The sequence below is a fragment of the Myodes glareolus genome, chromosome 9 (assembly GCF_982192425.1).
Source record: "Myodes glareolus chromosome 9, mMyoGla1.1, whole genome shotgun sequence".
In the NCBI taxonomy this organism is placed as follows: Eukaryota; Metazoa; Chordata; class Mammalia; order Rodentia; family Cricetidae; genus Myodes; species Myodes glareolus.
In genome coordinates this window covers 89374022-89401309 of record NC_142034.1, presented here as the reverse complement: position 1 = coordinate 89401309, position 27288 = coordinate 89374022, and the positions used below count along the sequence as shown (strand labels likewise).

The 27288-nt window shown below is 44.4% G+C and overlaps 1 protein-coding gene across 1 annotated transcript in view; it reads right to left on the bottom strand.

Moving 5' to 3' along the window:
• Nucleotides 1–27288, bottom strand: part of Dock2 (dedicator of cytokinesis 2) — a 408709-nt gene that overhangs the window by 305622 nt on the left and 75799 nt on the right. Inside the window, exons 18-22 of the mRNA XM_048436014.3 lie at nt 26164–26347; nt 25945–26042; nt 24186–24275; nt 22938–23038; nt 21985–22119 (exon numbers count right to left, since the gene is read on the bottom strand). Coding sequence (XP_048291971.1) covers nt 21985–22119; nt 22938–23038; nt 24186–24275; nt 25945–26042; nt 26164–26347 — 608 coding nt within the window. The remainder of the gene's footprint in view (nt 1–21984; nt 22120–22937; nt 23039–24185; nt 24276–25944; nt 26043–26163; nt 26348–27288) is intronic.

Genomic DNA, 27288 nt, shown 5'->3' with positions numbered 1-27288 from the left:
GTCCATCACTTGTTTTCTTAGGCCAGCCCGCCCAGTGAGCAGCTCCTAGTGTCTGAAGAGCGCTTGCTCCAGACCAGCGCCAAGGACTCGAGTGTACTTTCCCTCTCTCCCTCCCCTCCCTTCTCCATATCTGTCTTTATTGCTTCACTTGAGCTGAGAATAATGACAGCTAAACAACCTGTCTGAGTAGATCTGAAAATCATCCTTGCACTTAACAGTTCTTCCGACAGAACAAAACTCAATACGCTCCGCAGGCTTGTTTAACATCAGTGCAGCAGGGTAAGAAAGGCCCGTGGAAGTGAGGGGTCCATTTCTTATCCACCTTCCCTCTGGAAGGTCACTGCCACCACCCCACCCTTCCCTAAGCACCAAGACTTATAGGCCTGAAGTCAGATCTTGATGGATGAGACACAGAATTTTGGTACAATGAGCTAGACGTCTGATATCTTACTAACAGTCACCAGAGAAAAAAAATCTCATTTGAAAAGTGACATGCTTGAAGTAAAAACAGTTCTTCTGCCAAGAGAGAATGAATGAAGCAGACATCTATAAGGAGGGGTGGGATGCATATGCTACAGTCAATAGCAATGCAAGCTGTCAACTGGTCCTTCTGGCCAGAGAGAGCCCCACCCAGGCATTATTTCACCGAACACCAACAGCAGCCAACAGGCAGGGCTCAGACTGGCTCCCGGTGTCAGTTCTCTCGTCAAAGACAAAATTATTTGTGCTTGAGTCCTTGCCTCTCCAGAGGGTGACAGTTAAAGAAGGATCGCCCTTCAGGGCAAACTGCAAGGCAGCACCCCAGAGAACCGTCTGTAAATCACCCCTGGGGAGAGTGATTTGTGAATGGGGGGAAGGAAGACGAACTCAACGTGCGGAGAATCTGCTCTGAAAAATGTCGAGATTGAATGCATAAACATTAATGTGACCACCGAAGAAAAACCGCCTCAGGTGAAGAGTTAGCAGTCTGAATAATAATACTAATATATATAAAGAAGCTAACAATATGGGGGCAAATGAAAGAAAAATAATCCACCCATAGCATTCATTTTACTTCTGAATCATGGCAACCCTGTGTGATAAATTAATAGTTAAGGAGGTAATAAGATCCAAGCAAAGCCTTGGAAGGAGCTGTAAGTCACGAGCAGACTGTGACGTGTGTCCTGCGCCATCCTTTATCCTACTGAGAGGAGCCATAGGCTTTATATCATTTGGCAGGAACCACCGAGTCACATAATTCTCCTTTTAAGTAAACTTATCCATTAGCATGAAAAATGGTATTCCAGGCATCTTTACTCTGATATAATTAGAAATTGAATGTTCCCAAACAACGTTTCTAAGAATAGAAACACGTATATAGTCCTTCACGCTTCGAGATACTTAGAGAAAAATCTAGATTGCATCAATGACTTAAAGGGAAACGCTAATCTCTGCCGGTGTCTGAGTTCATACTCCATGGACCAGTTGGTGTAAAAGTGTGGGTGCCTAGAAGAAACTTCTTCCTGTACGACTTACCATCTTATCCAATAGTTATTTCTTTTAATAACATACTAGGTCCCTATGAAAGCTTAAATGACAACAAAAATAAGTTTTAAAGTGGTAACTAACACGCAGCTAATAAAACTAGAAACCAGTGTTGTCTTAGCTGCTAGGGTTTCTTTTGTTGCGATGAAACACCGTGACCAAAAGCAACTTGGGGAGGGAAGGGTTTATTTCACTCACCATTCCATATCATAAATTCATCACTGAAGGCAATCAGGGTAGGAAATTCAAAAAGGGCAGGAACCTGGAGGCAGGAGCTGATGCAGAGGCCGTGGAGGAGTGCGGCGTACAGGCCTGCTCCTTATGGCTTCCTCAGCCAACTTTCTTAGAAAACCCAGGACCAGGAGTCTAGGGGTGGCACCACCCACAATGGGCAGGGCCCTCCCCATCCATCACTAATTAAGAAGATGCCCTACTGGCTTGCTTACAGCTGGTGCTTATGGAGGTGGCATTTTCTCCATTTGAGGTTCCCTCCGCTCAGATGGATCTACTTGTGTCGACTTGACATAAAAACCAGCCAGGACAGATGTATTAAGTTGGTTAGTTAGTTATCTCTTAGGAAAGGGATAAGTGACAACTGTCCCATAATGCACTTGCATAACATACAGATTTTTTTAAGCAAGCGAATATCACAGTTTTTTCCCAGGGAAAACTACTCTTCCTTCGGGGTGAATGTATCTTGCCCTCCAGCTCCTTTCCCCAGCCTTCCTCTTCTGCGGTCTCCCCTGACTTCCTCATCTCACCTGGGACCCACGACTGGTGTGCGATCTAACATGAAGTCACACAACTAGAGACAGATTCCCCCAGATGCTCCAGGATGGAGAATCTGATCTTTCTCTTGCCTCCTGGTTTCTGGCATTGACTGCAGCTAGACAGACAATTACCCAAGAAATGTCAAGTTATTATTGCTCTAAGCTATGGCCATGCCTCGAGCATGCGGACCTTGTTCTTTGAGTCCTGGCTTCCTGAGAGGGGTAATTAACCTCGGGCTTCCTGCGCTGATCCACTGAGAGCCCTGGCATTTGGTGTGTGCAGTTAAAAACAACTCTTTAACATTTTCCCTACTAATATCTTGGATCATAAAAAAAAAATACCTGCGCAGTAAAACTTGAGGACAGCCAAGGAAAATCAAGTTCAAAGGCACTACCCTTAGCATCACAGGAGACCTTACTTCAATAGAGCAAGACTGAAGGCCAGCAAGCTGCCAGCAGAGGGAAACTCAGCTGAAATGTGATGGTCTGAGTTTCAGGGATTGAGTTATAGACTAACACCAGCATTGGCAAAGGCTGTGTGACCTTCAGTAAGTTATTCAACTAGGGGAGCCCTAGTTCCTCTCTGAGACTCATAGCCTCTCTCTCTCTCTCTCTCTCTCTCTCTGTGTGTGTGTGTGTGTGTGTGTGTCCCTTCCTCCCTCCCTCCCTCCCTCTTCCTCCCTCCTCCCTTCTCTCTCTCCTTTCCCCTCTCTCTTCTCTGCTTCTTCTGGGGAATGATTCTAGACCTTCTACACATTCATCCAAGCATATATGCTTTACCGCTAAGCTACAGTCAAAGCACCAAATATCAGGGAAACGCCCCCTTCTGGCTTTATTCACCTCTTTATTCACCTTCCTCCACTTCGTTTCGCCCCCAAAGCACACACTCATCACTGAGATCACAGTTTGGGTGACACTTGTCCAGAAAATCTCCAGGCCCCATGGCAAGACTAATCTCATTAGGATACCTACCACACACTTCCTCTTGATTGACATGAACCGACAAGATTATCTGTTCAGTAATTCTTCCCTACTCAACTAAAAAGTCCACGAACACTAAGTACGAGTGTACCCAGTTCATGGTTGCATTCCAGTACCTGGCGTAGGTCGGGGCTTGATTGCTAATGCTGGCCAAGCTGTTACCACGGACAGATATTGCTAACTTATTTGAAATGGAAACTTGTGTTGTCAGTTCCGGTGTTTAAAAGAGGAGGAGTCTTCTGGGCTGATGTGCATGGAACAGGCATGCCCCGTGTCGTCGCTGAGGGTTAGGAGGAAGAAACAGTAAGCTAACGCCTTCAAGGCTGTCAGTGATAGGGGCCGTCCTAAAACTCCTGAGGAACGCCCACGCACTGAAAGGCTGCTCGTCTATATTTCCAGACCTTGATACCACCCGTGAATTACCAAAAGATCAGTCATTCTAGCTGGCCAGCAGATGCCTAAGGAAGCCGGGTGGGGAAGAGCAAAAGCCCAGACTCAGGAAAGCTGATCCTGGAATGCACACAGCAGATAAGGGCTGCAGAATAAGCCGGGGAAAAGTCTTCCATGCCTTATCTGTCTGTGGACTGTTTAAAGCTTAGGAGACGCCAAGTTATATTTACCCTAAGTGGGAGGCAACAGACTTTGTATGAAATCTAATCAAAGTAGGAAATATCGATGGAGGAAGAGATGCCTGGCCCAAACAGGTAGGGCTTACAATCCGGGGCAGCATTTTCATCATTGGACCTTGCTGACTCAGCAGTGCATACCTGGCAAGAAACCAAAGGAGTACCGCAATCAAGTTATCTCGGGAAGAAAGCCATAGGGAAGGGGAAGAACAGCTGAAAAACAGTCAGCCTGGAGTCCTCAGAGGAGGGCAGCTGTTACAGTATTTAAGGAGGCGTGCCGCCACAAGACAACCATTCAACTGAGGAAGCCGCGTGGAGCAGTACCACGCCGCAGTCACTGTGTACCAGGCATTATGCAGCCACTGTGCGGTCGCTATACACAGTCACGAGGCACCAGCTATTCCCCAGTCATTATGTAACAACCATAGTGTACCAGGCACTGTGCACAGCCACAATGCTCCCGTGGCCATGCCCTGTCACTCTGCACTGCGCAATCATTGTGTACAAGTTACTCTGCCCCAGTCACTCTGCACGGTCACTATGCAGACACAATGCCCCAGTCACTTTGCGGTCACTATGCTAACCCCGTATGACGGGAAATAAAAGTCAGCAACCAAACAAGTGCAACAGCAGCTGTGATGTGCACTGCCCAGGGAAAGTCACAGAGACAAGGATGACATCCATCGGGAAGATTTGACCAAGCCAGAAAAGGCTGGGAGGACAGGCGTGGGACTCTGGGTGACACAGAAAAGCTGAGTGAGAAAAAAAAAAAAAAAGCCCATGAGAGGAGGAAGGACACAGGCATGCCAAGTTCTCAGACCCTCAGCAGGAGGGACTTAGTGAATCAAAGGAACGGAGGGCAGGGCAGGGCCAAGGGAGAAGAACAAGCCTGGAGACCAGATAGAAACAGACTTCAGGAGTTGCTAGGGACCGGAGTGCAGCAGCCCTCCCAGACTCCTAGTTTTCTTTACTTCAAGAGTCCTGCAAAGAAACTAACTCTAGGGGTTGGGGTACAACAGCCTCACCCCCTCCACCTGAAGCCTCACTGCCTGCAGTTTCAATCCCCTTAACTCTTGGGAAGTCAGTCGAGAAAGGGGGAAGGAAAAGGGGGACATATTCACATTGCCTCCATTATGATATATTGTTTCCGTTGCTGTGTGCTGCAACTGGCTATGGTTTCTAATTTATTACTATGCTAGTTTATAAATTAAACTTCTTTATAGGTATGTACAGGGAAAAGATATACAGGGCCCAGCACTGTCCTCAGTTTCTGGCATCTATTAGGTCCAGTAACTAGGGTCTTAGACTGTATCCCCCATGGATAGGAGAGGCTGCAGCCCTTGGTCTAACCTGAACTCTTCAGAGATGCCTCTGGCCACAACACAGAATGAAGTTGGAAGAGCTTTACCAGTGACTTCTTGGTGGACAGAATTTCCCAGGAAGTCTTGCAAATTACTGCCAAAGATGGATTTAGCATTGATGCAGGGGCAGCCTGGGGAGATGGCTCAGCAGTGTAGAGCTCTGGCTGCTCCTTCAGAGGACCTGGGTGCCATTCCCAGCATTCACACGGAAGCTCACAGACATCTGTAATTCCAGTCCCAGAAAACCCAGTTCTCTCTGTCTTCATGCCTCACCTGTGGCACACCACATACATGCAGGCAGAAATCTGTATGCCTCTTTTAAAAATTGAATCATAAAGTTGTCAAGAAAACAAGGAATCCACGAGGGACAACCCAAATCAAAGCAAAATAATAAATCCAGCCTTGCCATGAAGGATTCTGTCAAACCCTAGTGTCTTTACACAGCATTGATGGCTACTGGGGACTGTGAACAACATGGTGGATCCTGGGGCCTGCTTATTGGAGACTATTATGGTTTAGATGGGAAGTATCCCTCTGCTACCAAAAAGAAAAAAAAAAGCCTTATGTGTTGAGGGTTCAGACCCCAGCTGGAGAATCCAATATCGAAAGGTGATGGAGTCCTGAGGGCTCTTACATAATCCCCTGGATTAATCCATCAACTGATTCATAATTTGACAGCATTATTGGGAGGTGGTAGAAACTTTGGGGAGCCTAGTGGAAGGAAGTAGGTCCCTGGGGGCATGCCCATGAAGACTACTTTGTCCTGGGCCTGCCTCCCTTCTGCCCCACGCCTCCCCAGCCACCATGCAGTGAAGTAAGCAGTCTGTTCTGCTAACATCCCTGCTCCATAGCGGACCCCTTCATCACAGACCCGAGACTAAGGAAAGCAGCTGGCCATTGACCAAAACACTTGAAACCATGAGCCAAAAGGAATCGTTTCTCCTTTAAGTGGTTTGTGTCAGGTGTTTTGTCAGGGATGGATAGCTGATTAACACAGAGACCCTAGTCTACTTCTCCTCGGCTGTTACACCTTCTCAGGAAGGAAGATGAGAAGGATGAGGATTGCACTGAAGGGAACACTAAGGAAGTTGCTGGCCCTTGGCTTTGAGTAAGGAGAAAGGAAACACATCTCTGCCGAGAATCTTTAATCGCAAACCAGTCTTCTCCTGGGCTTTGGGTTTATGCTTTCCAAATTCACACTCTTTGCTGTGTCCACAAGCAGAACATTTGGTTAAAGAGGCCTCTGGTTGGAAATGCCTTCAGGTAGCAGTGCCTGAATGATAGAAGGGAAGCCTGATTTTCCTTAGAATGTAATCCCTGAAGTCATGCGAATACACACAGGCACAGCATACTCTGAAGTCATGCATACACACACAGAAGATACACATACATATACAAGCACACACAGCACACTCTGAAGTCATACAAATACACACAAACACACAGCACACACTGGAGCTATGCATATATATATATATATATATAGAGAGAGAGAGAGAGAGAGAGAGAGAGAGAGAGACATACACACCACACACAGCCCATTAAGTTTTGTGCATACACAGACATACACAGCACACTCTGAAGCCATGCATACATACACACAAAGATGCACACACACACAAACACACAGAGAACACTCTGAAGCCACGCAAATACACCCAGGCACACAAACAGAACACTGGAGTCATGTGTATGCGCACAGACAAACACATACAACATACTCTGAAGTCATGTGTATGCACACAGACAAACACATATAACATACTCTGAAGTCATGTGTATGCACACAGACAAACACATACAACATACTCTGAAGTCATGTGTATACACACAGACTCACACATACACACACAGGATAGTCAAGAATGGTGCTAAATAAAACTTAGCTTTGGGAGATATGGCTGGGCTATTCAACAAACAGCTCCCGGAAAACTGGGTATCCACATATGGAAGGAAGCAAGAGACCCTTGACTCTCTCCTAGCACAAAATCAATGAAAAATAGATCAAGGACCTTCCTATAAAACCTGGGAGTCTGAAACTGCTAGAGAAAAACACTTCGAGACAGGCAATGCTAGGGCTTTATGAAAAGCACACAGTAGGATAAACAGGACAAAAAGGAGAAAATAAGTTCGCAGTCACTGTCTGCCAGGCACCGTGTGCGCACCTGCGGCCCCAGATTCCAGAATGAAGAAGAAAGGATTCTGTGAATTCAAGCCAGCTAGCATACATAGCAAGACCTTGTCTCAAAAGAATAGAAAATAAAAACAAACCAAAACAAAACAAAAAAAAAAACTCAAGCAATTATCAAGAATGAATCTCAAAAGTCAAGAAGCTAAGGAATTTGAATATATGAGAAGCCAGGAAGTGGTGGCGAACACCTTTAATCCCAGCACTCAGGAGGCAGGCAGGTGGATCTTTGAGTTAAAGGTGAGCCTGGTCTACAGAGAAAGTTCCAGGACAGTCAGGGCTGCACAGAGAAACCCTGTCTTGAAAAAACAAAAACAAAAACAAACAACAACAAAGTGTTCGAGAGACCTAGAAATATGAGTGAGAGACATTATACTCGGATGCATGAGATAGGACGTGGGGGAGAGAACATATTTGGAAAGACAAGAATGAGGATGCTTTCTGACTGGGCAGTCAGCCCACACAAACCAAGATCTGAGAAGACTTGTTTCCAGCAGGACAAGCAAACTCCTCCCTCCAGACATCCCAGTGAAACTGCAGACAAGGTACTGAAAGGAAAGTCAGCTACACTTAAAAGACACAGTTTATAGGAAGCAAGACAACACAACACGATAAAGCTAACAACAGACAGCAATCAACAAACAAAAGACAACCGAGTCTCTACCCACCGAACCACTCTGTCACACCTCTGAATGAAATCCGTCAACGGGCGGTTTGCAAATGATTCTATAGTTATTTCCTTTGGAAATAGGGAAGCAAGCATCAAAGGCTACAGGAGGTGTGAAGAACTCCTTTTAAATTGTTATTAAAAGCATAAAATGTTCATCCTTTATTTTTAAAGATTGATTTATTTTTACCTTATGTGAATGAGCTTATTGCCTACGTGGATGTCTGTGTTGGTGGAGGCCAGATGAGGGTGTCCCATCACCAGGAACTGAACTTACACACAGTTATGAGCTGCCATGTGGTACTGGGAATGGAACCCAGGTCAGAACCAGTTCTCTTAACTGACCCACCTCTCTTGTCCCTCTCCTCAGTCATTTTCAGGTATTGTACTGGTCCTTGTTTACCAGTACAGTAACATCAGAGACTTTTTTTTGGTAAAAAACATACAAAAATGCCAAATTTAAAATGATGTCAATATTACATTTTGGAGATACTTTGTAAAAGTCAAATTAAAATTCTGCTCAATAATAGTACAACATTTAAGAGAGAAGTGAGTTTTCCAAAAACCCATTCATTATTCAGGAGGAATGTAAAAGATATTAACTTTGAACTTTATTAAGTTAAATATGTATGGTACAATACCTAGGTGGCCATTAAAATTCAAATATAAAGTAAAACTTCCAAAGTAATAAAAGGGAAGAAGAAAATGAAAAAAAAAATTGGAGACAACCCAAAAGAAGGAGAAAGGACAAAAATCAGGGGAAAAAAATGAACACTTAAGGTGGTTGAAATAAATCCAAACCATCACAATAAAATCTGTTAGCCCTTCACAGTGAACATCATAATTAAATTACCAATAGCCCATAATTCCTTAAGCTCATAATAGACAGAAAAGGTACAGTGTGTACACTATTTCTGTCCATTGCTGACCTGGAATTCTAGCCAGAGCTGGAGGATAGGGAGAAAGAAAGAACTCAAACTGGAATGAGAAATGAGCCTCTCCATATTTGAGATGCTGTAGCTATTTAGTGAAGAAGTCCAAAAATCTCTGCAGAGAATTAGCCATATGAGGGGAAGGCTGGATGCTGCAGGACGCTGGTCCTGCTATCCCTGAGAAGGAAGGGGAGGGAGTTGGAAAAATGATGGTAAGATGTGGTAGATTTACAAGACAAGCTTTCAGACTCCATTGTGAACTTGGCATAGAGTATTAGAAAACACGGTCTCAAGAATAAGGTCCTCTGTTCTGCCTCCTGCTGCATGCTGGGTTGTGGGTCAGTGAGAGTGGACACGTTGCAAGCCTGGTTCTTGGGTTTCTGCAGAGAGGTGACAGCTGAAGTGATGGGTTTAGGCACACCCAATGATGGAACCTAGGTGACAGGAGGAGGATGCCTGTCCAAGCATTTGGAACCCCAAAATAGGGAACAGTGGGGCTGTCTGTGGAACAGGAAGATGAAGAAAACAATCAACAGCACACCAGTACTCTAGGCTGGATAAGACAGTAGGGCTGCTGCTTCCTTGTGAGCCAGAGAAGGAGACAGTCAGAAGAAGATGAAGAAGGAGAAGGAGGAGGAGGAGGAGGAGGAGGAGGAGGAGGAGGAGGAGGAGGAGGAGGAGGAGGAGGAGGAGGAGGAGGAGAAGGAGAAGGAGAAGAAGAAGAAGAAGAAGAAGAAGAAGAAGAAGAAGAAGAAGAAGAAGAAGAAGAAGAAGAAGAAGAAGAAGAAGAAGAAGAAGAAGAAGAAGAAAATCCGATTCTGTTCTAATGTGAAGAAAGAAGAGCTTTGGAGTTCCACATTGGGAGGGTACCAGAGAAGAGACAGGAAGAAGACATGGCTGCTGAAAATAAGCCTCACAGCCCTAGCGGCACTGTTCCTGGGAAGGAGAGGGGAGCAGATGCTACCTCCACAAGATGAGGGCCCCGTGCAGTGTGCAGGTATCTGGGTCATGAGGTAATTGGAGCATCCTGAGAACACAGGTCGGGGGGACTCTAGATTCTGCTCTTAGACGTCTTCTGATGCCCCACGGCCCTTCAGTGAGGCAGAGACAGTCGCTGGGGAAAGGCCTCAGCTTGTTACGTGTCCCAGCAACTTTGGACAGAGCTGTGCTTCCTAAGGTAAATCACAATGATGCTGGATCAGTCTCAGTCCCCAAGTCTGTGAGCCCCAGGCCAGCAATTACCAGCCATGAGGGACTAAAGCTTTCTCTTGGGGTGCCCTCAGCAACTCCACACCTGCCCTGCACCCGTGTCTGGGATCCAGAGCACCTGGATCCTCAAACAGAAGACTAACCTCTTTTGGACTAGACACCCAATCTGGTCTAAAGAAGGTACTCGGCAAACATAGCCCATTCACTGAGGCTACAGAGCAGCCGGGGGTGGGGGAGTGGGACCCTAGGAGGCTCCTCACGTTTGTTTGGTACACAGCAAGTGCTAAGTGATTCAATGAATGATTGGACGAAGGAATAAAGTCCCTGTGTCTCTGCTTGAGCTACATCAGGAAGTACGTCTAGGAGATGCAAGAGAGGTTTAGGGACCTGAAGGGCGGGGCCCAGATCTGCCACCCCATAATGATCCTTTCTTCTTCTATCCTAAAGATAGAATAAACAACAAGTCCAATAACTGAACAATATAGTATTCTTATTAAGGAAGCAGATGCTCCTTTGGCAATGCCCACCTCTGGGGCATTTGAAGCACATGTGGCCATCCTAGCCCAGCTCCCCATCCCTGACAACCATGCTAGCTTGCTGACTTTTACCCCTCTGGCCTACCAGACCCTTATTACCTAGAAAGTTCATATTTAGTCACAAAGGATTTGCAAACACGTTTGCTAAATCTCCAGATTATTCAGTAGATGGCTTCCCCACCTAGTCATTCTCTGAGGAACTGTGAGCCCTGACATTTGACAGAAACAGCCATTTTTGCTCTCGGGCAAGGATTCGTCTAGCTAACTCATAGACTTCTAAAGAGAAATTAACAAGCAAAGAAAACCACCCGCTGCTTCGTCCTGAAAGAAAGAACATCGCATGTTCTCCATGACTTTTTCTTAACGGTCTACAGCAGATAGCCTTGTTCTACAAAATTAGGCCATTTAAAGGGACAATGGAAGCAGACAAGACCAGTGTCTTATACTTGGCTGTGAGCAGAATATGAAAAAGCTGACCCAGCCTCTGAAGGCCACAATTAGAGAAGCGGGCCAGGGTCACACACAAAGACAATCCAAATGTTGGTGATTCAAGACTAGATCAGCACAAGACAATCCAAATGTTGGTGATTCACACACGGATGACAGGTAATCAATTGCACTTTGAGTTCTGATCTCCTGGCTTTCTCCAGCGGCCTCTAGACTGGGTGTTAGAAAAGATGCTATTGGGGCTTGAATGTGTTTGTTTGTGTCCTACCCACATGGGTCACAAGATGAGAGCCTGTCACAAAGAAAGGTGGGATGGAACCTCCAAGAGGTAGGGTCTAGTAGATGTCTGCAGACCAAGTGTGCCTTTAGAAGGGATTAGGTAGTTGTCGTGGGACCCCTCAATTTTCCAAAGGGTATTTTGAAAGCACAGGCCTGACCACTCCCACACCATCTAGCTGTCAGTCTGGTTATACAATCCCTCCAGCCTTGAATCGCTCCTGCCATGGGAAGCAGCCTGCCATAAAGCCTCACCAGAGCTGAGCTGACACAGGCACCACCCCAGAACTGGGAGCCAGCCTTGGGTATTCTGTGACGGTGAGAAAACACAAGTTCAAAAAACTGCTAAACTCTAGGAAAAGGGTTGGCTCTTTGTTGAAGTTCCCACCAGCTTCCACACACCATGGCCTCGTTCCCACACACTATGACCTTGCCTCCAAGCACCATGACCTTGCTTCCATGCACCATGACCTCATTTCCCACATACTATGACCTTGCCTCCAAGCACCATGACCTTGTCTCCAAGCAACATGACCTCATTGCCACAGCTAGCAATGCTGATGCTCCCTCACTTGGCTCGTTCTATAAGCTCCTAGAATCCAGGTCCTTCTTCTTCCCCTGTGTCCCTGACCTGGCTGACTTGGAACTCTTCTCTTGCCCACCCCTTTCAATGTGCTAATCTCCTGGATCACATCCTCAATTTTATCATATTCCTTAGCTTATGTTATAGCTTCAAAGGCAGTTACAGATGGATTCGCACAAAAGCTCTATGTCCATTCTCCATTTTCCTGGGTTCTAATCTCTGTGGGTACCATTCTCTGCAGTACATCTAGCAAGTCTTGCAAGGAATATGTTCAACTTTTCACACCCCAAACCGCACACACACTTATTAAAACACACTTACATTCTATATTCTGATGCTTGAACTCACTGAGTAATGAGTGTCTTTTTGTGTGTTAATGGGATTACTGGTAACTGGGGGGTTTTAGTTGCTTCCAGATAGGTGCTGATCCCTGGGAGGGCCAAGATATGGTTATTGGATTAGGACCTTGAACCTTCCTCTTCAGTATTCAAGCAGGTGAGAGATGCCTACGGTTAAATCGCTCACCAACATCCCATGGTTTAACCCATCATATCTAGACAATGAAGCCCCTAGAAGCGCCCAAAGGGAGAACTGGACAGCTGGACATGTGGAGAGTCCCAGAGGGTGGCAGTCTGAAGGGTGTGTGGTTGGCAGCAATACATTATTATGAAAGTATCTTTTACATACTAGAAGGCTAAACTTCTGCTGGCACTCACAGCAAATTAATGAAGTTGAGGTCACATCAGACTTAAAACCGCTATCCTGCTGTGAGTTCAGCCTTCTTGTTTGACCCACTTTTAGGAGAACAATGTAACAAGCACCCTGACTCACCTTGGATTTTCCATGTAAACAGCTTCTGCAACCTAAGCTAATGCATAGCTTTAATCTTGACTTTTGTCCTCTTCCATGTCCCTGACCCAGGGAGAGCAGTGCCTGTGGGTATGTACGTGTGTTATCATAATCATTTGCTGAAGACAGCGTGCAAGTCAAAGGTGTCTTACAAAGCAAATATCTGCCAGAAATGTTGACAGTAATATAGACGTAGGTTGCTAAGTCACTATATTTGCTTTTCTGGGCGCTTCCTGGTCACGGAGTCAGAAAGTTGCATTCTCTGTAAAACTCTGGTAAAGATTATGCAAGTATCCCAAATCCCTTTCCTGCGCTTCTCAACAAAAGAACAAAAGCTTTTTGTTAGGGACTCATACATAGTGACAGCCAGTCAGACATTAGACAGGAATAGACAGACACACAATAGACAAACTACAGACAAACCAGAACCTGTGAATTGCAGAAGACACAGAGAGATAAGTGGAGAATTCAAATCTGGGCTCAGTCTTGGTCAAATTAGCTCAAGGGAAAGAGCTTTGATTTCTTTCCTTAATGGGACACAGATGTATTCTGGTGCCTGTGGGAGGGACCACCTTTAAAGGGTTTGATTGACACACCCATGAGCAGTACTCCTCCGCCATGTTGGTCAGCTCTTTACCCAGTATGCACTGGTGTCGTTGTAATGCCCTATGTAGTTAATACATGCAAGTGTTGCCTTAGCTCTGTAAAACACTGTAACAAGTTATTCAGTCTGGGAGGGATGCTGTGAGAACCCTGATTTATAGATTCATAGCTGATCGGTCAGAAGCACAACTAAAACACCCTTGTCTTGAGCTGGACCCAACATCTTAAGTGCGGGCAGCCTCAGGAACTGAGCCCTTAACCTGTGGGGTGGACGCTGACTCCAGGTAGACAGAGTCAGAACGGGACTGCATTGGAGGTCTCCTCACTCATGTCCTCTGGAAGACTCACTTGGTGTGCAGGAAAGCTCCACACATGTTTGGTCACAGACATCTCTGCTGACTCTAGCAGGGAACAGAGGACAAGCTCATTTTTGTACAGAATTTCACCGTTTCTCTCCTTCTCCGGGCCACCAGCCCCTGACCCTGAGTTCACGTTCTCACACTCCCATTGCCACAGCAGCTTCAATGGTCCATTGTCTTTCTCCCTTATCTGTGCTTTCTCCCACAGACCATCTCCACAGCAGTCCCTCTGAACCATGGTAATCTGTTGCCTCGGACCTCCGAAGGCTCTTCTCCCACAAAGCAGGGATTTCCAGACTGTTCCTATAGGAAAAAAACCTAATCAGGACTCTTAATAGATGTCCACTGACTTATAAAGTTTATCCAGATACTATGCCAAGTGTTTATGAAGCTTAATTTCTTTATGTACAGTGGAAGAATGGCTAGGTCAGTCAGCACGTTTTCCGGGAATAAAGAGCAGCACCTGAACAGAAGTCTCCCCACGCGAGGATGACGCCAAGCTCCTTGGTTCACATGTTTCACAAGTTAGATTCCACCCATCTTCCAGATGTACTAGTACCCCTACCCCTACCTCTACCACTACCGCTTCACCCACAAGCCACCTGTATGGGCCAGCTGTCCCTCACTGTAATGGACACCTGACCAAATCAACCTAGAAAGTGAAAAGGTTCACTTCGGTTCACAGTTGGAGACCACTCCCCTCATGGCTCAGGAACAAAAGATTTCCTAGGGTCTCAGTCTTCTCCACAGGGCATTCCTCCATTAGTCTCAGCCCCACATCTTATAGGGTCTACCACTTCCCAAATGTACCACAGTCTAGGAACCAAGCATCCAACACACGGACCTTTGGGGGACATTACCCAAACCATAGTGCCACCTTCCTTCAGACACCTGATAGTCATATACAACAGAATATACTACAAGTGACAAGGGTCTCTCCCTTCAACATCCAGCTGGGCAGCCTATGGCCATGTTCTACACCTTTCTGGGCTCCATTTCTTCTTCACTATAACAAATACAATGCTGGTAGGTTGTAAATTTCTTATACCAGGTGATGTAGTGTCAAAAACAGAAAAGAGACTTAACAAATGCTGGCTCGCAGGTGGAGTAGGAGTAGCCAAGGTTTCTCTAATGTGGGTGTATCAGAAGATGGGATTGTCTTTTCTCCCAATAGCTGCTTTCTTAAACACCTTTCTGTGTTTAAAATATCTCCTGTGAAAAGAATGCTAGGTGGAGCATTGTTGCCACCTCCGTCTGTCTCTTGTGAATTACTTGCAAGTATCTACATTTGCCCATCATCACTGGTCATTGCCTATCCCGGGGAAGAATGCCGTGATGGCCCGTGGCATGTTTGCTGAACCCAATACATCACCACGACTTACTAATTTCACCACTCTTAGCAAAGTGCCTGGACTATAAAACATATTCAACACATGTTTACCAATATTTCCAAAATCAAAGGGAACAAGAACTGTTTAAAAGTCTGTGCATGTACACAATTTATCCTAACAGCAACTTCCTCAAGAGTTGACAGAGTGCTTCCACGTATGCTCCTGAGAAAAAGGCTGTTAGCTCCCCCTCGGCAGCTCGGCAACTCACAAACCAGATAATAAATTAAAGAGATGTAACTGTTAGACAATATCCCTTTGATGACACTTTTCTCTTCCATCTTGATATGATGCCAAGTTAATGTTATCATAAAATAATCCCATTTAACTGCAATTGTGCAGTTTACAGAGCCATTACTGTCATCAAAAAGTGGAATTATATTCAAACCCCCAAACAGAGGCTTACATAGGAATAAGTGGCATTAACATGCAAACAAATTACATGCGGGAGGAACGGGAATAGTGTGACAGGCCTTCCAGCTTGTGCTCAGCATAAACAGATGATTGCATTTTAATATTTATTCATACATGAACAATGAAAACAAATCACACTGGCAAGTTAAATTCATATTTCTTTAAGAAGACAGAGGTTCATGCCTTCCCTCTGAGTACAGCCTGCACTGGGCATGCCTGGGGTTCGTTCAGACAACCCAGTTACTTAGTGCATCCGTGACCTGGAGGTCGGCTAGTGTGGCTGTTTTCAAGGGAGAAATCCGGGCTTTGAGAGGTGTAAGTAGAGGCCAGGGAGGCAGGATCCGGGGAGAATAAATCAAGATACAAACCAAAAATGCCAAGGGAGTTCTGAGAAGCGGCGCCAGGGTTCGGCTTGGTGGTACTGAAAGCATCCAGAGAAAGAGAGGAGTGTTCAGCTCAGGATGAGATGAGCTGGAGAGGTCCTGATGGGAGCTACGCACCATGCTCCTGCAGTCCGTATTAATGAAAGATACCGAGGCAGTCCAAAAACACCCGCTACATCAGAGCACTCTTCTTAGGTAAACTGTAGGGTGAGGGCTCACACTTCAGGGGCTGTGGCTCCCCTAAGAATGTGTAGTCTGTGTCTCTTCCCAAGGTAGCTTTTCTCTATTCATCCCTTGGGAGTGAAGATGAAGCCATGGTTGCTGTAGGGTTTTATCAACAGCAAGGATGGCTTTCCAGAACCTCCCAAGGCCTCATGTTCTTTACTGATTTCTTATTCAGCAGTAAAGAGGAATGAGAGTACACCACTTGCAGGAAAAAGGAAGCAACTGGCAATGGTCACATTAAGTGAAATACACCAGATGTAAGATGACAAAGGTCAACTCTCTTCTCTCGTATGCAAAATCTAGAATTAAACAAACACATGCACACACATGTGCACACACGCGATGTGAAAGTGGAGGGAAACTAGGAGGGGAAGGAGTCTAAAGAAGAGGGATGAGGGAGAAACAAGGAGTGTAACTGGGGGAGGAAACAAAACGCCTTATGTTTTCCTCATCTATAGAATCTAGATCAGACACAGATACAGGTATACAACCTACATAGCTTACTTAGGGTTTCTATTGCTGTGATAAAACACCATGACCAAAGCCAATTTGGGGAGGAAAGAGTCTATTTCACCTTACTCCATCACTGAGGGAGGAACTCAGGGAGGAAATTCAGAGACAGGAACTGAAGCAGAGGCCACGGTGGAGTACAGCTTACTGACTTGCTCCTCATGGCTTGCTCAAGCCGTTTTCTTACAACACCCAGTACCATACTTTTGGTAGTGGTCTGGACCCTCCCATATCAATCATCAATTAAGAAAAATGCCCATAGGCTTGCCCACAGGACAGTCTGAAGGGGCTGTTTTCTCAGTTGATGTGCCTGTTTCCAAAATGACTCTGGCTTGTGTAACGTTGACATGAAATGAGACAACTCTGTGTGTGTGTGTGTGTCTGTGTGTGTGTGTGTGTCTGTGTCTGTGTGTGTGTGTGTGTGTGTGTGTGTGTGTGTGTCTGTGAGAGAGAGAGAGAGAGAGAGATATGAGAGCAGAAGGGGGGCAATTGGAAGAGGAAAACCAATGGAGAATGGTAGTAAAGGGAGATACGAGCAAGACTCAATGATATATGAAAGAAAATATTATAATAAACACCATTATAATGTACATTAAGTAAAAAAATAATAAAGGAAAGATAAAATGTTCAGTCAAAAGTGTGAAAGAGGCTAGGGAATTAGTGAGTGAATGAATACCTGGGGAAGGGTACAGAGAGATTGAGCCAGGACTACCCACCTATTGAAGTCCAGGGTGTGCATGGCTATAACAGATGCAATCCTATACTGGAAAATCCTGTTGGACTTGATATATGATGTGCTTCACGAATAAGACTAGCCATACATCTTTGCTGTGTAACACCTGCCATATATTACACCCTGAAATGTAAGTGTCCACTATCATACAGATAATAATAATAATAATAATTAATAATTAATAATAATAATACAGCCTGAAGAGCAGCCCTGCATGATGGGCACTGTTGTTATGCAGTTACATTTGAGGGAACTGGGTGATCTGAAGATTAAATAATTTTTCTCAAGGCCATAAACACCTGTACGTGGCAATGGTGGGATCCACATTCAGAATCCAAACTCAAGCTACAGGGCTCTGAAGACTGTGTCTCTCTTATGCAAAGGGATGGGGCCCGAGAAGGAGGGGGACTTGTGAAAGGCAGATAGATCTAGGAGAGGAAAAAGGAAGCAAGAACCAAAGAAGCAGAAATGCAAGGCACACTGAAGACAAGGGACAAAGGAAACACTGGTACAGGAGTCCCAAGGGCCAAAGCGGCCCCAACCGCTCTCCAGGAAAATTAGTGTAGCAAAGTCGGGGTTCACCCACACAGGCCAACAGCAGACCAACGTGAGTTTGTGGTGTCAGGAAAAGTCTCTACACGCTGGTCTTCAAAGAAATCAGACACTAAGGAAAAGGTACCCCCACTCCCAGGAAGTGAACATTTAAAACAGCTGGAACAGGAAATCACATTTTAAGCATGAAGACTCCAGAACGACTTCTTTCTGATTTAAATATGTCCAAAGTTCCTGAAACAGGAAATGTCCTAGTTTGCTTTCTCTTGCTGATAAAACATTGACCAAAAGCAACTTAGAAGGAGTTTGTTTGCCTATACTCCCTTATCACAGCCCATCATTTAGGGAAATCGAAGTAGGAATTCAAGCAATTATCTGGAGGCAGGCATGAGACAGAGACCATGTGGCTTATTGGTTTGCTTTTCATGGTTTGTTCAACTTGCTTTCTTATACAGCTCAGGTCTACTTGCTTAGAGATGGCACTGCCCATAGTAGGGTAGCCCCTCCCTCATCCGTCATTAATCAAGGAAATTCCCCCCACAAACAGGACCACATATCAATCTGACGGAGAATATTCTTCCATTGAGGTTCCCTTTTCCCAAGTGACTCCAGATTGTGTCAAGTTGACAAAAACCAACTGGCATGGCCAGGTTTTCCACACCTCCTAAGTGATGGCATGGCCACATCCTTGCTATTTCTCCTGGTATCACACTCATGGACTAGAACTTTTCCTGAACAATTTCATCACTTCGTTATTAAAACGCTAACAGATGGGTCCTTTCCTCAAGCCGGTGCTTCCTGTGACTTCCTGTGACCTTCCCTAGGTCTGCATACATGACCATGTGCTCAGGACCATCATACCCACTTTCTCCTGAGTTCCAGCACCACTGGGCTCTGTAAGGCAAGAATGAAGGGGACCAAAGGCTGATACAGCCCCAGACTCTGGGTCTCCTCCCCTCATTGTGCCATCCTCTCATTGGCTCTGCAGACTCACTGGTCAGCGCCTAGCCAATGTCCATCACAGAACTGGGGAATGCAATCCATTTCCAACTCCACATAAAGCCACATCTCAGTAGTATGTGGATCGTACTGCTGGGTATTTAAGACTGGGGATTAGAGATACTGAAAGGGGCTTTGTAAAGAAAGTCAACATTTAGTAGACGATGCTTCTGCTGCTTCTGAACGCTTTTCACTTGTGGTTTGTCCCACTTGAGGAACGAGTCATTCTCCTAAAGCCTAGTGGATATCAGTCATAGCTATGGCCCCTCAGGATCTATTGGACACATGCACCACAATTTAGGGATTCATATGGCAGAAGCTTCCACTGTGGCTGTGGCTCAGACTTATGTCCAGCCAGTGACACCTAGGCCAGACATTGAACTAGGCAGCTAATGACACAACAAGTGCAAGAAACTCACCTTCTTTGGCTCTGAAATAAATCATCTCCCCCAACACAAAGGAAAATAAAAATTTCACTTATCACCACTTTTCTTCTGTCCATGTCCAGTTGCATTCTGCATGTTGATACAGAAGAATCCTCACCCTCTCAAGGGCTCGTGTGCAGTTGGTACAAAGAAGAAAGGCAGGGGAACAAATACTGCGAACTAGATCCGCAATTACGAACATGGGACAAAAGAACAAAGGAGTATCTAGAAACAACACTGTCAGATGCAATGAGCCCCAAAGCAATAATTATGTTATTCCTCCCCAGATGGCTGAAGAATCTCAAAGCGCTGATATTCTGTTTTCTAGTTTCCAAGGAAGATGTTCCTGGTTATGAGAAAGCACCCCAACCTCCCAGTACCCTTACAGACTGGGAAGAAAGTAGAACATTGCTAAAGACCCTAAAATAAAGAGGACACATGACCTACTAGCTCTTGCTGTTGACATTCTGTAGGACAATGTGCATTTTTGTTCGGGGAAGTATTTGAGATTATTCTCTTGTTAACATCATTTCTAGGCAAATGTTAGTGACATCTCAAGTGCTTGAGATACAAGAAGTACCAGACTGCCCCACACTCTAGGAAACCAGAAGACACTGAGTACTGATATCACCTTGAAGGGTTCAAAGTCTTACAAAAACAATATGCTCTGAGGAAGAGAAGAAAGAAAGTGAGCAAATGTGCTTTGTTCCAGGACATGGAAAAGGAATGTGGAAAGGAAAGGACAGGAAGGAAGGGAAGGAAGAACAGAGTGGAGAAGAAAAGGAGATATGTGGAAAGGAAGAAGGGAAGACGATATGATGAGTCAAAGGGGGTGATCCATTCCTACAGATTCCACATCCTCTCTCGGAAGAAGGGGTGAGAAGTCCTGACCCGCGTATCTGGAACAGCAAAGTCTGATTCCTTGAGTTCCGAGATCAACTCTTACAAAGGAAGGAAGCTACTGTTGGTTCACAACTATTGAAAAAGAATCACCTAAACTAGCATGAATAATTGCCAAGATCTAACTAATTGACAAGCTAGGGGATTAGGACCAATATTTCAATTTTTAAATAAATTAATATATACAGGTTTGGGGAATTATTCTGTTCTTTATCTGAAGTTTCAGCATTTTAGGAAAATTCCAAAGGAGATGCCTTGTTAAGTGTGAAACTTGTACCATCCACCCACTATCACTGTCTGATGATGATAAAGATTTCATCTTTCTCTTGGGAAGGCATCTCTCCAGCCAAAGTCTATCCTCTAAGAAACTGTTCTTACCCACGCCACACATGACTATCGACACACAGTTCGCTTGAGTCCCACAGCCACATTGTCTATTAAGATCTTAGCACATGCCCTAAGACTGTTCTTGGCATAAAGTTTTGCTGCAGTGACAAGAAAGCAAAGTGAGCTTTAGCTGAGAGTATATATAGTCTCATACTGGAAACCTTGCCTTGAAAGTAGCCAACAAGAGAGAGAGAGGACCCTATGATACTTAGCATCAGAACACAGTCATGCCTGGGCCCATCTACTCTCTGGTCTTTTCAATATTCTGAAGTCTTGTTTCTCTCTAAGTTGATTTTAGTTGAGTAGTCTTCATTCATGCTAAGAGCCTAGACAATATAACCCCTTAAGATTTTTTCTTATTTTCTATCTTGCACAACTAATCTAACACATATTTAATTAACACGGTAGGTAATTTTACCATACAGCTAAGATAAATATAAAGCAATCTTTGGTTAGCTACATTTGAATATCTCCATCTCCAGAGGCCTTCAGGGAGACAGTCAAGTGCTGATCCTGACCATCAAAGTCCCTTAAGGTTCTCTGGTATATAATCACACTTGCTGGCTGTGAGGATCTCCAGAACAGGCAGCAAAGCCTCAGAATGCAGTTAATCTGCCGTCACAGCCTGTGAGAGCCAAATTAATGGCAAACCCCTTGCATTCTGCTCTCACCAGTGCCCCCAAGTCCTGAACACGGATTCCTAGAATTTTTTCCTTAAATAATCTTAAATCAAGTGAAGAATGTTAAACAAAACAGAGAACAGCCTTAAATCACATAAACCATGTTCACTGAGTGAAATACCATTGCCATGTGGTTATTATTCCTTTAGTCTTCCCCAAATGAGCTTAGAAAACAAAATTATTATATATTCATGATCTCTAGGTTAGGTTTGAATTCTCAAGGTTGCTTTTTAAAAATCAAAATCTAGCTATATTTTTCTTCTTGTCTTTGTTTTGCTTGTTTGCAATACTAGGGACAAAGCCCAGGGACACAAGTGATCCAGAAGTCCTCTACCACCTAGCCAGATCTCCAATCCTGTTATAACTTTAAAAAAAAATTCTCCTATTTTCAATAAAAGAACTCCGATAGTGATGAAACATTATTGTATTGTATTGATTACAGAGCTATTCAATCACTTTTGCACAACAAATACTCACTGTGAGAATAATGTCCTCGACCGAACAATGAACTTGAACACATACTCTAAAGCTTTTAGAGTTCTGAGGATGGGCTCACACTGCTCCCCTCTGCTGGAGGTATCCAAGTAAGTCTTCAGCACCGTCATCAGTTTCCTGAATAAGGGATAATATTTTCAAAATACATCTCTTTCTAATCCACAGCGTGGTAATTAGTTTGCTCGGGAAATTACAAGGCATTCAATCAAAGGTTAAAGGTGGCCGTGCAGCAACGCTCACAACTCATTTGCAAGCACAAAAATAACTGCTTCAAAATATATTTATTCCAGGCAACGAATAAGTATTTCCTGCCCATAAAGAAGCCGGCAAAGATAAAGTTGTGAGGGGAAAAAAATAATCTTTTGATGAGAAAAAAAAACTAGGAATAATTAGGGGATGAGTGAGAATGATGGTAATAATGTCTTTTTCAGCTTCTTCTATATAGACATGCTATTTGTAATTACCATGGACCTCCTTTGCTCAGACACTTTCTACAGCTAACCATTACCAGTAGGTCAGACTTCAGAATGTTTGGGCCATCTTTCAAGGTTTCTTCACAAGCTGCCTGCCACCGAATTTGCCTGTGGGTTTCCATCTTTGACCCTGGGTCTCCTACATCCATTCAACACTGAGCTACTGAGCATGCGCACTGGGGCTCACAGGTTACTTGACTTCTCAATAAACAGCTGTCAGAGAGCTGAATGATGCAATAAGCTACTTGTTTGTTGACCCTGTCAACTGTTTCCCCCCTCCATCTCTGGGGGTTTTGGTTATTTTTAGGATAGGTAATTTTAGGATAGGGTTGGATGATTCGTTAGAAAAGGGAAAATTCACAAGAGGGGTGTCAAGGGAAAATGCTGAAGTCTCTGCGTCCCACGCATCTTGGAAAGACAAACACAGGTGCATGGGAAATCCCTATACACACAGTTACTTACTTGTAGGCCAAGGTAGCACTGAAATGCTGTTGAATGTAAGCCTCCAGAACAGTGTTAAAGTGCTGGAATTTCCGGTCTGCAATGAGTCCTATTATATAGATCTGAAAAGGAGTCAGAATTATTGGGGGTGCTCGTAGGGGAGGGTACCCACTGCAGGAAACTATTCACCTGCTAAAACGAAACCCTTGTCACAATTCTTTTGTCCTAGAGATAATCCCTCTAATGAATAATTAATCCTTTTCACTAATACATTGTCTCTCCAAAAAAAGGAATATTTCAAAAAGTGTCGCTTTGGGGTATTAGGAGATAAAAGAATTTCCTACTCAACTAAAAAATCAGAGGTTGTCATTAGACTGCCTTCTATGTGGTGGGTCTTCCAGAGTCGGTGACATACTTCTGTGCCTTAAGAATCTACAGGAAGCTCATTCAACATTCAGCTCCTCTGCCAGTAGTTTAATCAAAGGATCTTTGAGTCATGAAGCATTGTTCCAGTAAGGCTAGCATCCTAGGGGCCTCCTTTAAAGGCACCTGAGGAAGCCAGTTATCTCCACACAACCTCTTCCAAGATGCAAACTGGCAGGGCTATTGCACCAAGGGTTGGCTGGTCATAGATAACCCTAACAGTTTTGTTTTTTGCTCTAAATTATATTAATTACATTTGTCAATTTATGGATTGGCAGTGCTGGGGTGAAACCCAGAGCTTCTCATATGCTGGTAACTGTTCTAAAACAGGACTATATCCCCTGCCCCAGTTTCCCATGCTTTTTTTCATATAGCACGAAGAATATTGGAGTTAAGAGAGAAGCGTGAAACCCTGTAAAAAGGCAGAAAGAAAGTATGAACGGCTTTCCACTGTGAAAAGTGCATTGGAAAGACCAAAATGACCCTGGAACATCAGGAAGAGATGGTAAGACAGGTAGGGTAACACTTAAGTGGTTTATAAACTGGCCTCTGACTAGCTCCTGGCATAGTCATTCAACAGTCCCAAGACTCACGAACCAGCCATCAACAATGTGACATCAACACTAAACCCCACCCTCACCCCCATCACCTGCCAAGCCTCACACCCTCAGGTGAACTGGAAACACAGAAGAGAACCAGCAGCCACTCATTAGTCTGCTTGTCAAAGGCTCTAAACCTCAAAAGATTCATGTAAAGAACCACAGAGCCCGCATGTTCTTATTTTTCCTCACAGTACGACAAGTATTCAAACCTGATGTTGCGGGACAGTTGTCCCCACTCTCTTACCAAAGCATCAAACACGAGGATGTCATACTCATTACTTTGAGAGTGTTCCATCATGATGTTGAAAAGGGCATCCAGAGTGTCCTGGAGGAACTGGATAAAGAAGACAGTTGTGTTCAGAAAGAGGGCAGATAGCCTCCAAATCTCATCCCTGCGTGTCCTTCCAAGAGAACAGGAGCACGCATCCACCATGTGCCACATTCAAGGGGTCCAGAGCAGCTTTGTGCATGAGCTCCAGGACTCGGAGTGACATGAGCCCACAGCAGTGGCACAGATACATGGATTATGACAATTCCCATGACAGGATTCTACACCACTGAGAAGAACAAAACCACTTCCATGTGCAACAATGAGGAAGACCCTGCAACATTGTAGCAAATAAAACAGGTCAGACCATACAACACCTATTCTTAGTTACTTTGTATTTTTTAACTCCAAGAGCAAGGACAAAATCAGCAATGATGGTGGTCAGCCTAATAGTTGCCCCTCTGATGGAGGTGTATGGGAAACCCTCAGAAAACCCACCTATGTTCTGCACCTTCATCTCCATAAGCTAGATGGGGTGCTCATGTATACAAATTCTTTGAGCTGAACTTGGCAGTTCTCTGTGTGTGTGTGTGTGTGTGTGTGTGTGTGTGTGTGTGTGTGTGTGTTTGTGTGTGTGGCAACAATATTCAATAACCAAATGTTTTTAAATCAGAAAATCATAGAAGAAAATGTAATCTACGCTTCCACCCCAGCAAGTCAACTTCTCCAGGTTGCCAAAAGACAATGGACATGGGGAACTCCTTTGACATTGATAAATTAGGTAGATGGGTCAATAGTACATATTTAAAGCATTGATCAGGAAATAATTCTGCTGTTGTTTCTCCAGGTTTGGGTAATTAAATAAAATTTTACTCCACTTTTTCCTCCTAAGGAATAAGCCAATAAATCTCCCACAATCCCTCAAAACCCAGATTGACCACACAAAGATGCCTGATCTTTGCTTTCTAGCTATTTAAAGTTATTCTTGATGGAAACATGACCCCCAGGATTACCTGCTTGAATTCATAGTGCTTTAGAGGAGAGCTGGTTGAACTAGCCCGGCTGCTCAGATACATTTCATTCTCCACTACCACTAGGAAGCAGTGTCTGATGTTTGCATTGTTTTCTACTTGCTACACTTAAAATACAAGTCCCAATGTCTTAAGTTTTCTCGTTGTTAATTTTATATTATATATATTATTATATTATATTACTTTCCAAGCAGCTCAAACTAAATGTATTTCTATATCTCTACCAATATGCATATAGCATTAAGATACCATATTGTTTCTACATTACTATATGTGACAGAGAGTAACAACAAAAATATTAATTGATGTATCTTGACTTTCCCATGTTTTATATGCTTTAGTTCACCTGTTATTATGCACTATGTATAAGGGACTGTGTTGAGCAATTTTTAACTGTTATCACTTCAAAGGCTCATAATAATTCTGAGAAATGTGTCACAGTCATAATATTATGACAGGAAAACATGGAAGTGGGAGAGTTAAGATCTACACCCAAATTGGTTTATTTCCAGGGCCTAATTCAGCAGGTTTTTTGATGCCCAGTGTACAGCGCCTGGCTGGATTTCCCAACAGAGTTTCCTCAAGGTGGATTGAGCAGTACGTTCCCATCAGAGGTCAAGTCGACTATTCCACTGCTTCAACATTTTGTTCTGCCCTTTTCAGCTCTGACACTAGTGGATGAATCCGAGCAAAGTCCCACTGACCTTCACCACTTCCTCTCCATCCACAATCTTCAGCTTCTCTAAATTCTCCTGGAGCAGTTGTGGCTTCATACGCCACTTCAGCAAACCCAGCAAGCCCACTAGGGAAGAATCCAGAAAAAGATTTATCATTACTGGCTAAACCATCCACGCCTGGCCTCCACTGGGCCTTATGCTCGTGTGCACAAGCACCACAGACTCAACTCTCAAGGGCTCCATTACCATTCTGGGTGAGCTTGGTGGAGCACACAAGGGTGGAGATGGAGAACACATCCCGGGAGCTGACAGAAAGGCCCCCAACGCTGCTGGAGCTTCGGCTCAGAGTGGCTCCCTTGATTTCCACGTGGTGTCGATAAGATGGAAGTGTCAGGTAAGCGCTGGCATCTTCCATCTTCTTGCTGTCTCCCTGGAAACAACACTTTGGTCACTACTCCAGGGCAAGCCACACAGAACCTGTAGTGGTCACATATTATATACACTATGAGGTGCGAACTTCTGAAACAGTGAGGAAATCACTGGAAAAGCCATATGAGGCAGGGCTGTTTCCCCACAAAACAGGCAGGAATCCAAAATCGCATTAACGAAAAGGGGTGGCTCTACGAACCACATAAAGGGTTATAGGAGAGCTGAAATTCCCGGACTATAAATAATCCGACTTAAATTGTTGAGACAAAAAGAAAAGATAAGATGGCTACCAGCCCAATATAGGCAATCCATTCTAAGCTAGAGATTAATGACAAAGACCATAAGTCTGTACCTTCTCTGCCATTCAAGAATCCTTTGATTCATTCTTTGGCCTCTCTGGGTCATCTTTCTCATTCATAAATTGTGTCCCCTGTGTCATAGTGTTTCTCAGAAGGGTAGACATTACAGGAGGCCACACTGTGTTCTTACTCTGCAACAGGAGCAGTACCAGGTCCTTTTCTGCCTCAGTTCATCTCACTTGAGGCTCATAATCATTCAAAACGTATCCTGCTCACCTCGGTTTGCAGATGAAAAAAATTAGGATTGCTGCAATTACGGGGAGAAAAAAAACAGCTGCCGTTGCTCCTCTGTCCCAAGCTCACAGACAGTTAGGGGGGAAAAAAAAGACTTTCAAGCCAAGCCGTACTCCAATGTGATGAAGGAGAAAACAGACTGTAGAAGAAAGGAACCTTTTGAGAAAGATAGAGTCTCAGAGAAAAGGATCATGTGATGTGGTTATGTTGGCTGTGTCCAACATGGGCATCAGGGCAACCAGCCAACATGGGCATCGGGGCAATAGCAGCCTGAAAGCTGAGAAATCTGAGATGAAGGTCTGGCCTTGCAGATCTCTTAACTATGTCCATTTCATGCTTTGCCTTCAGC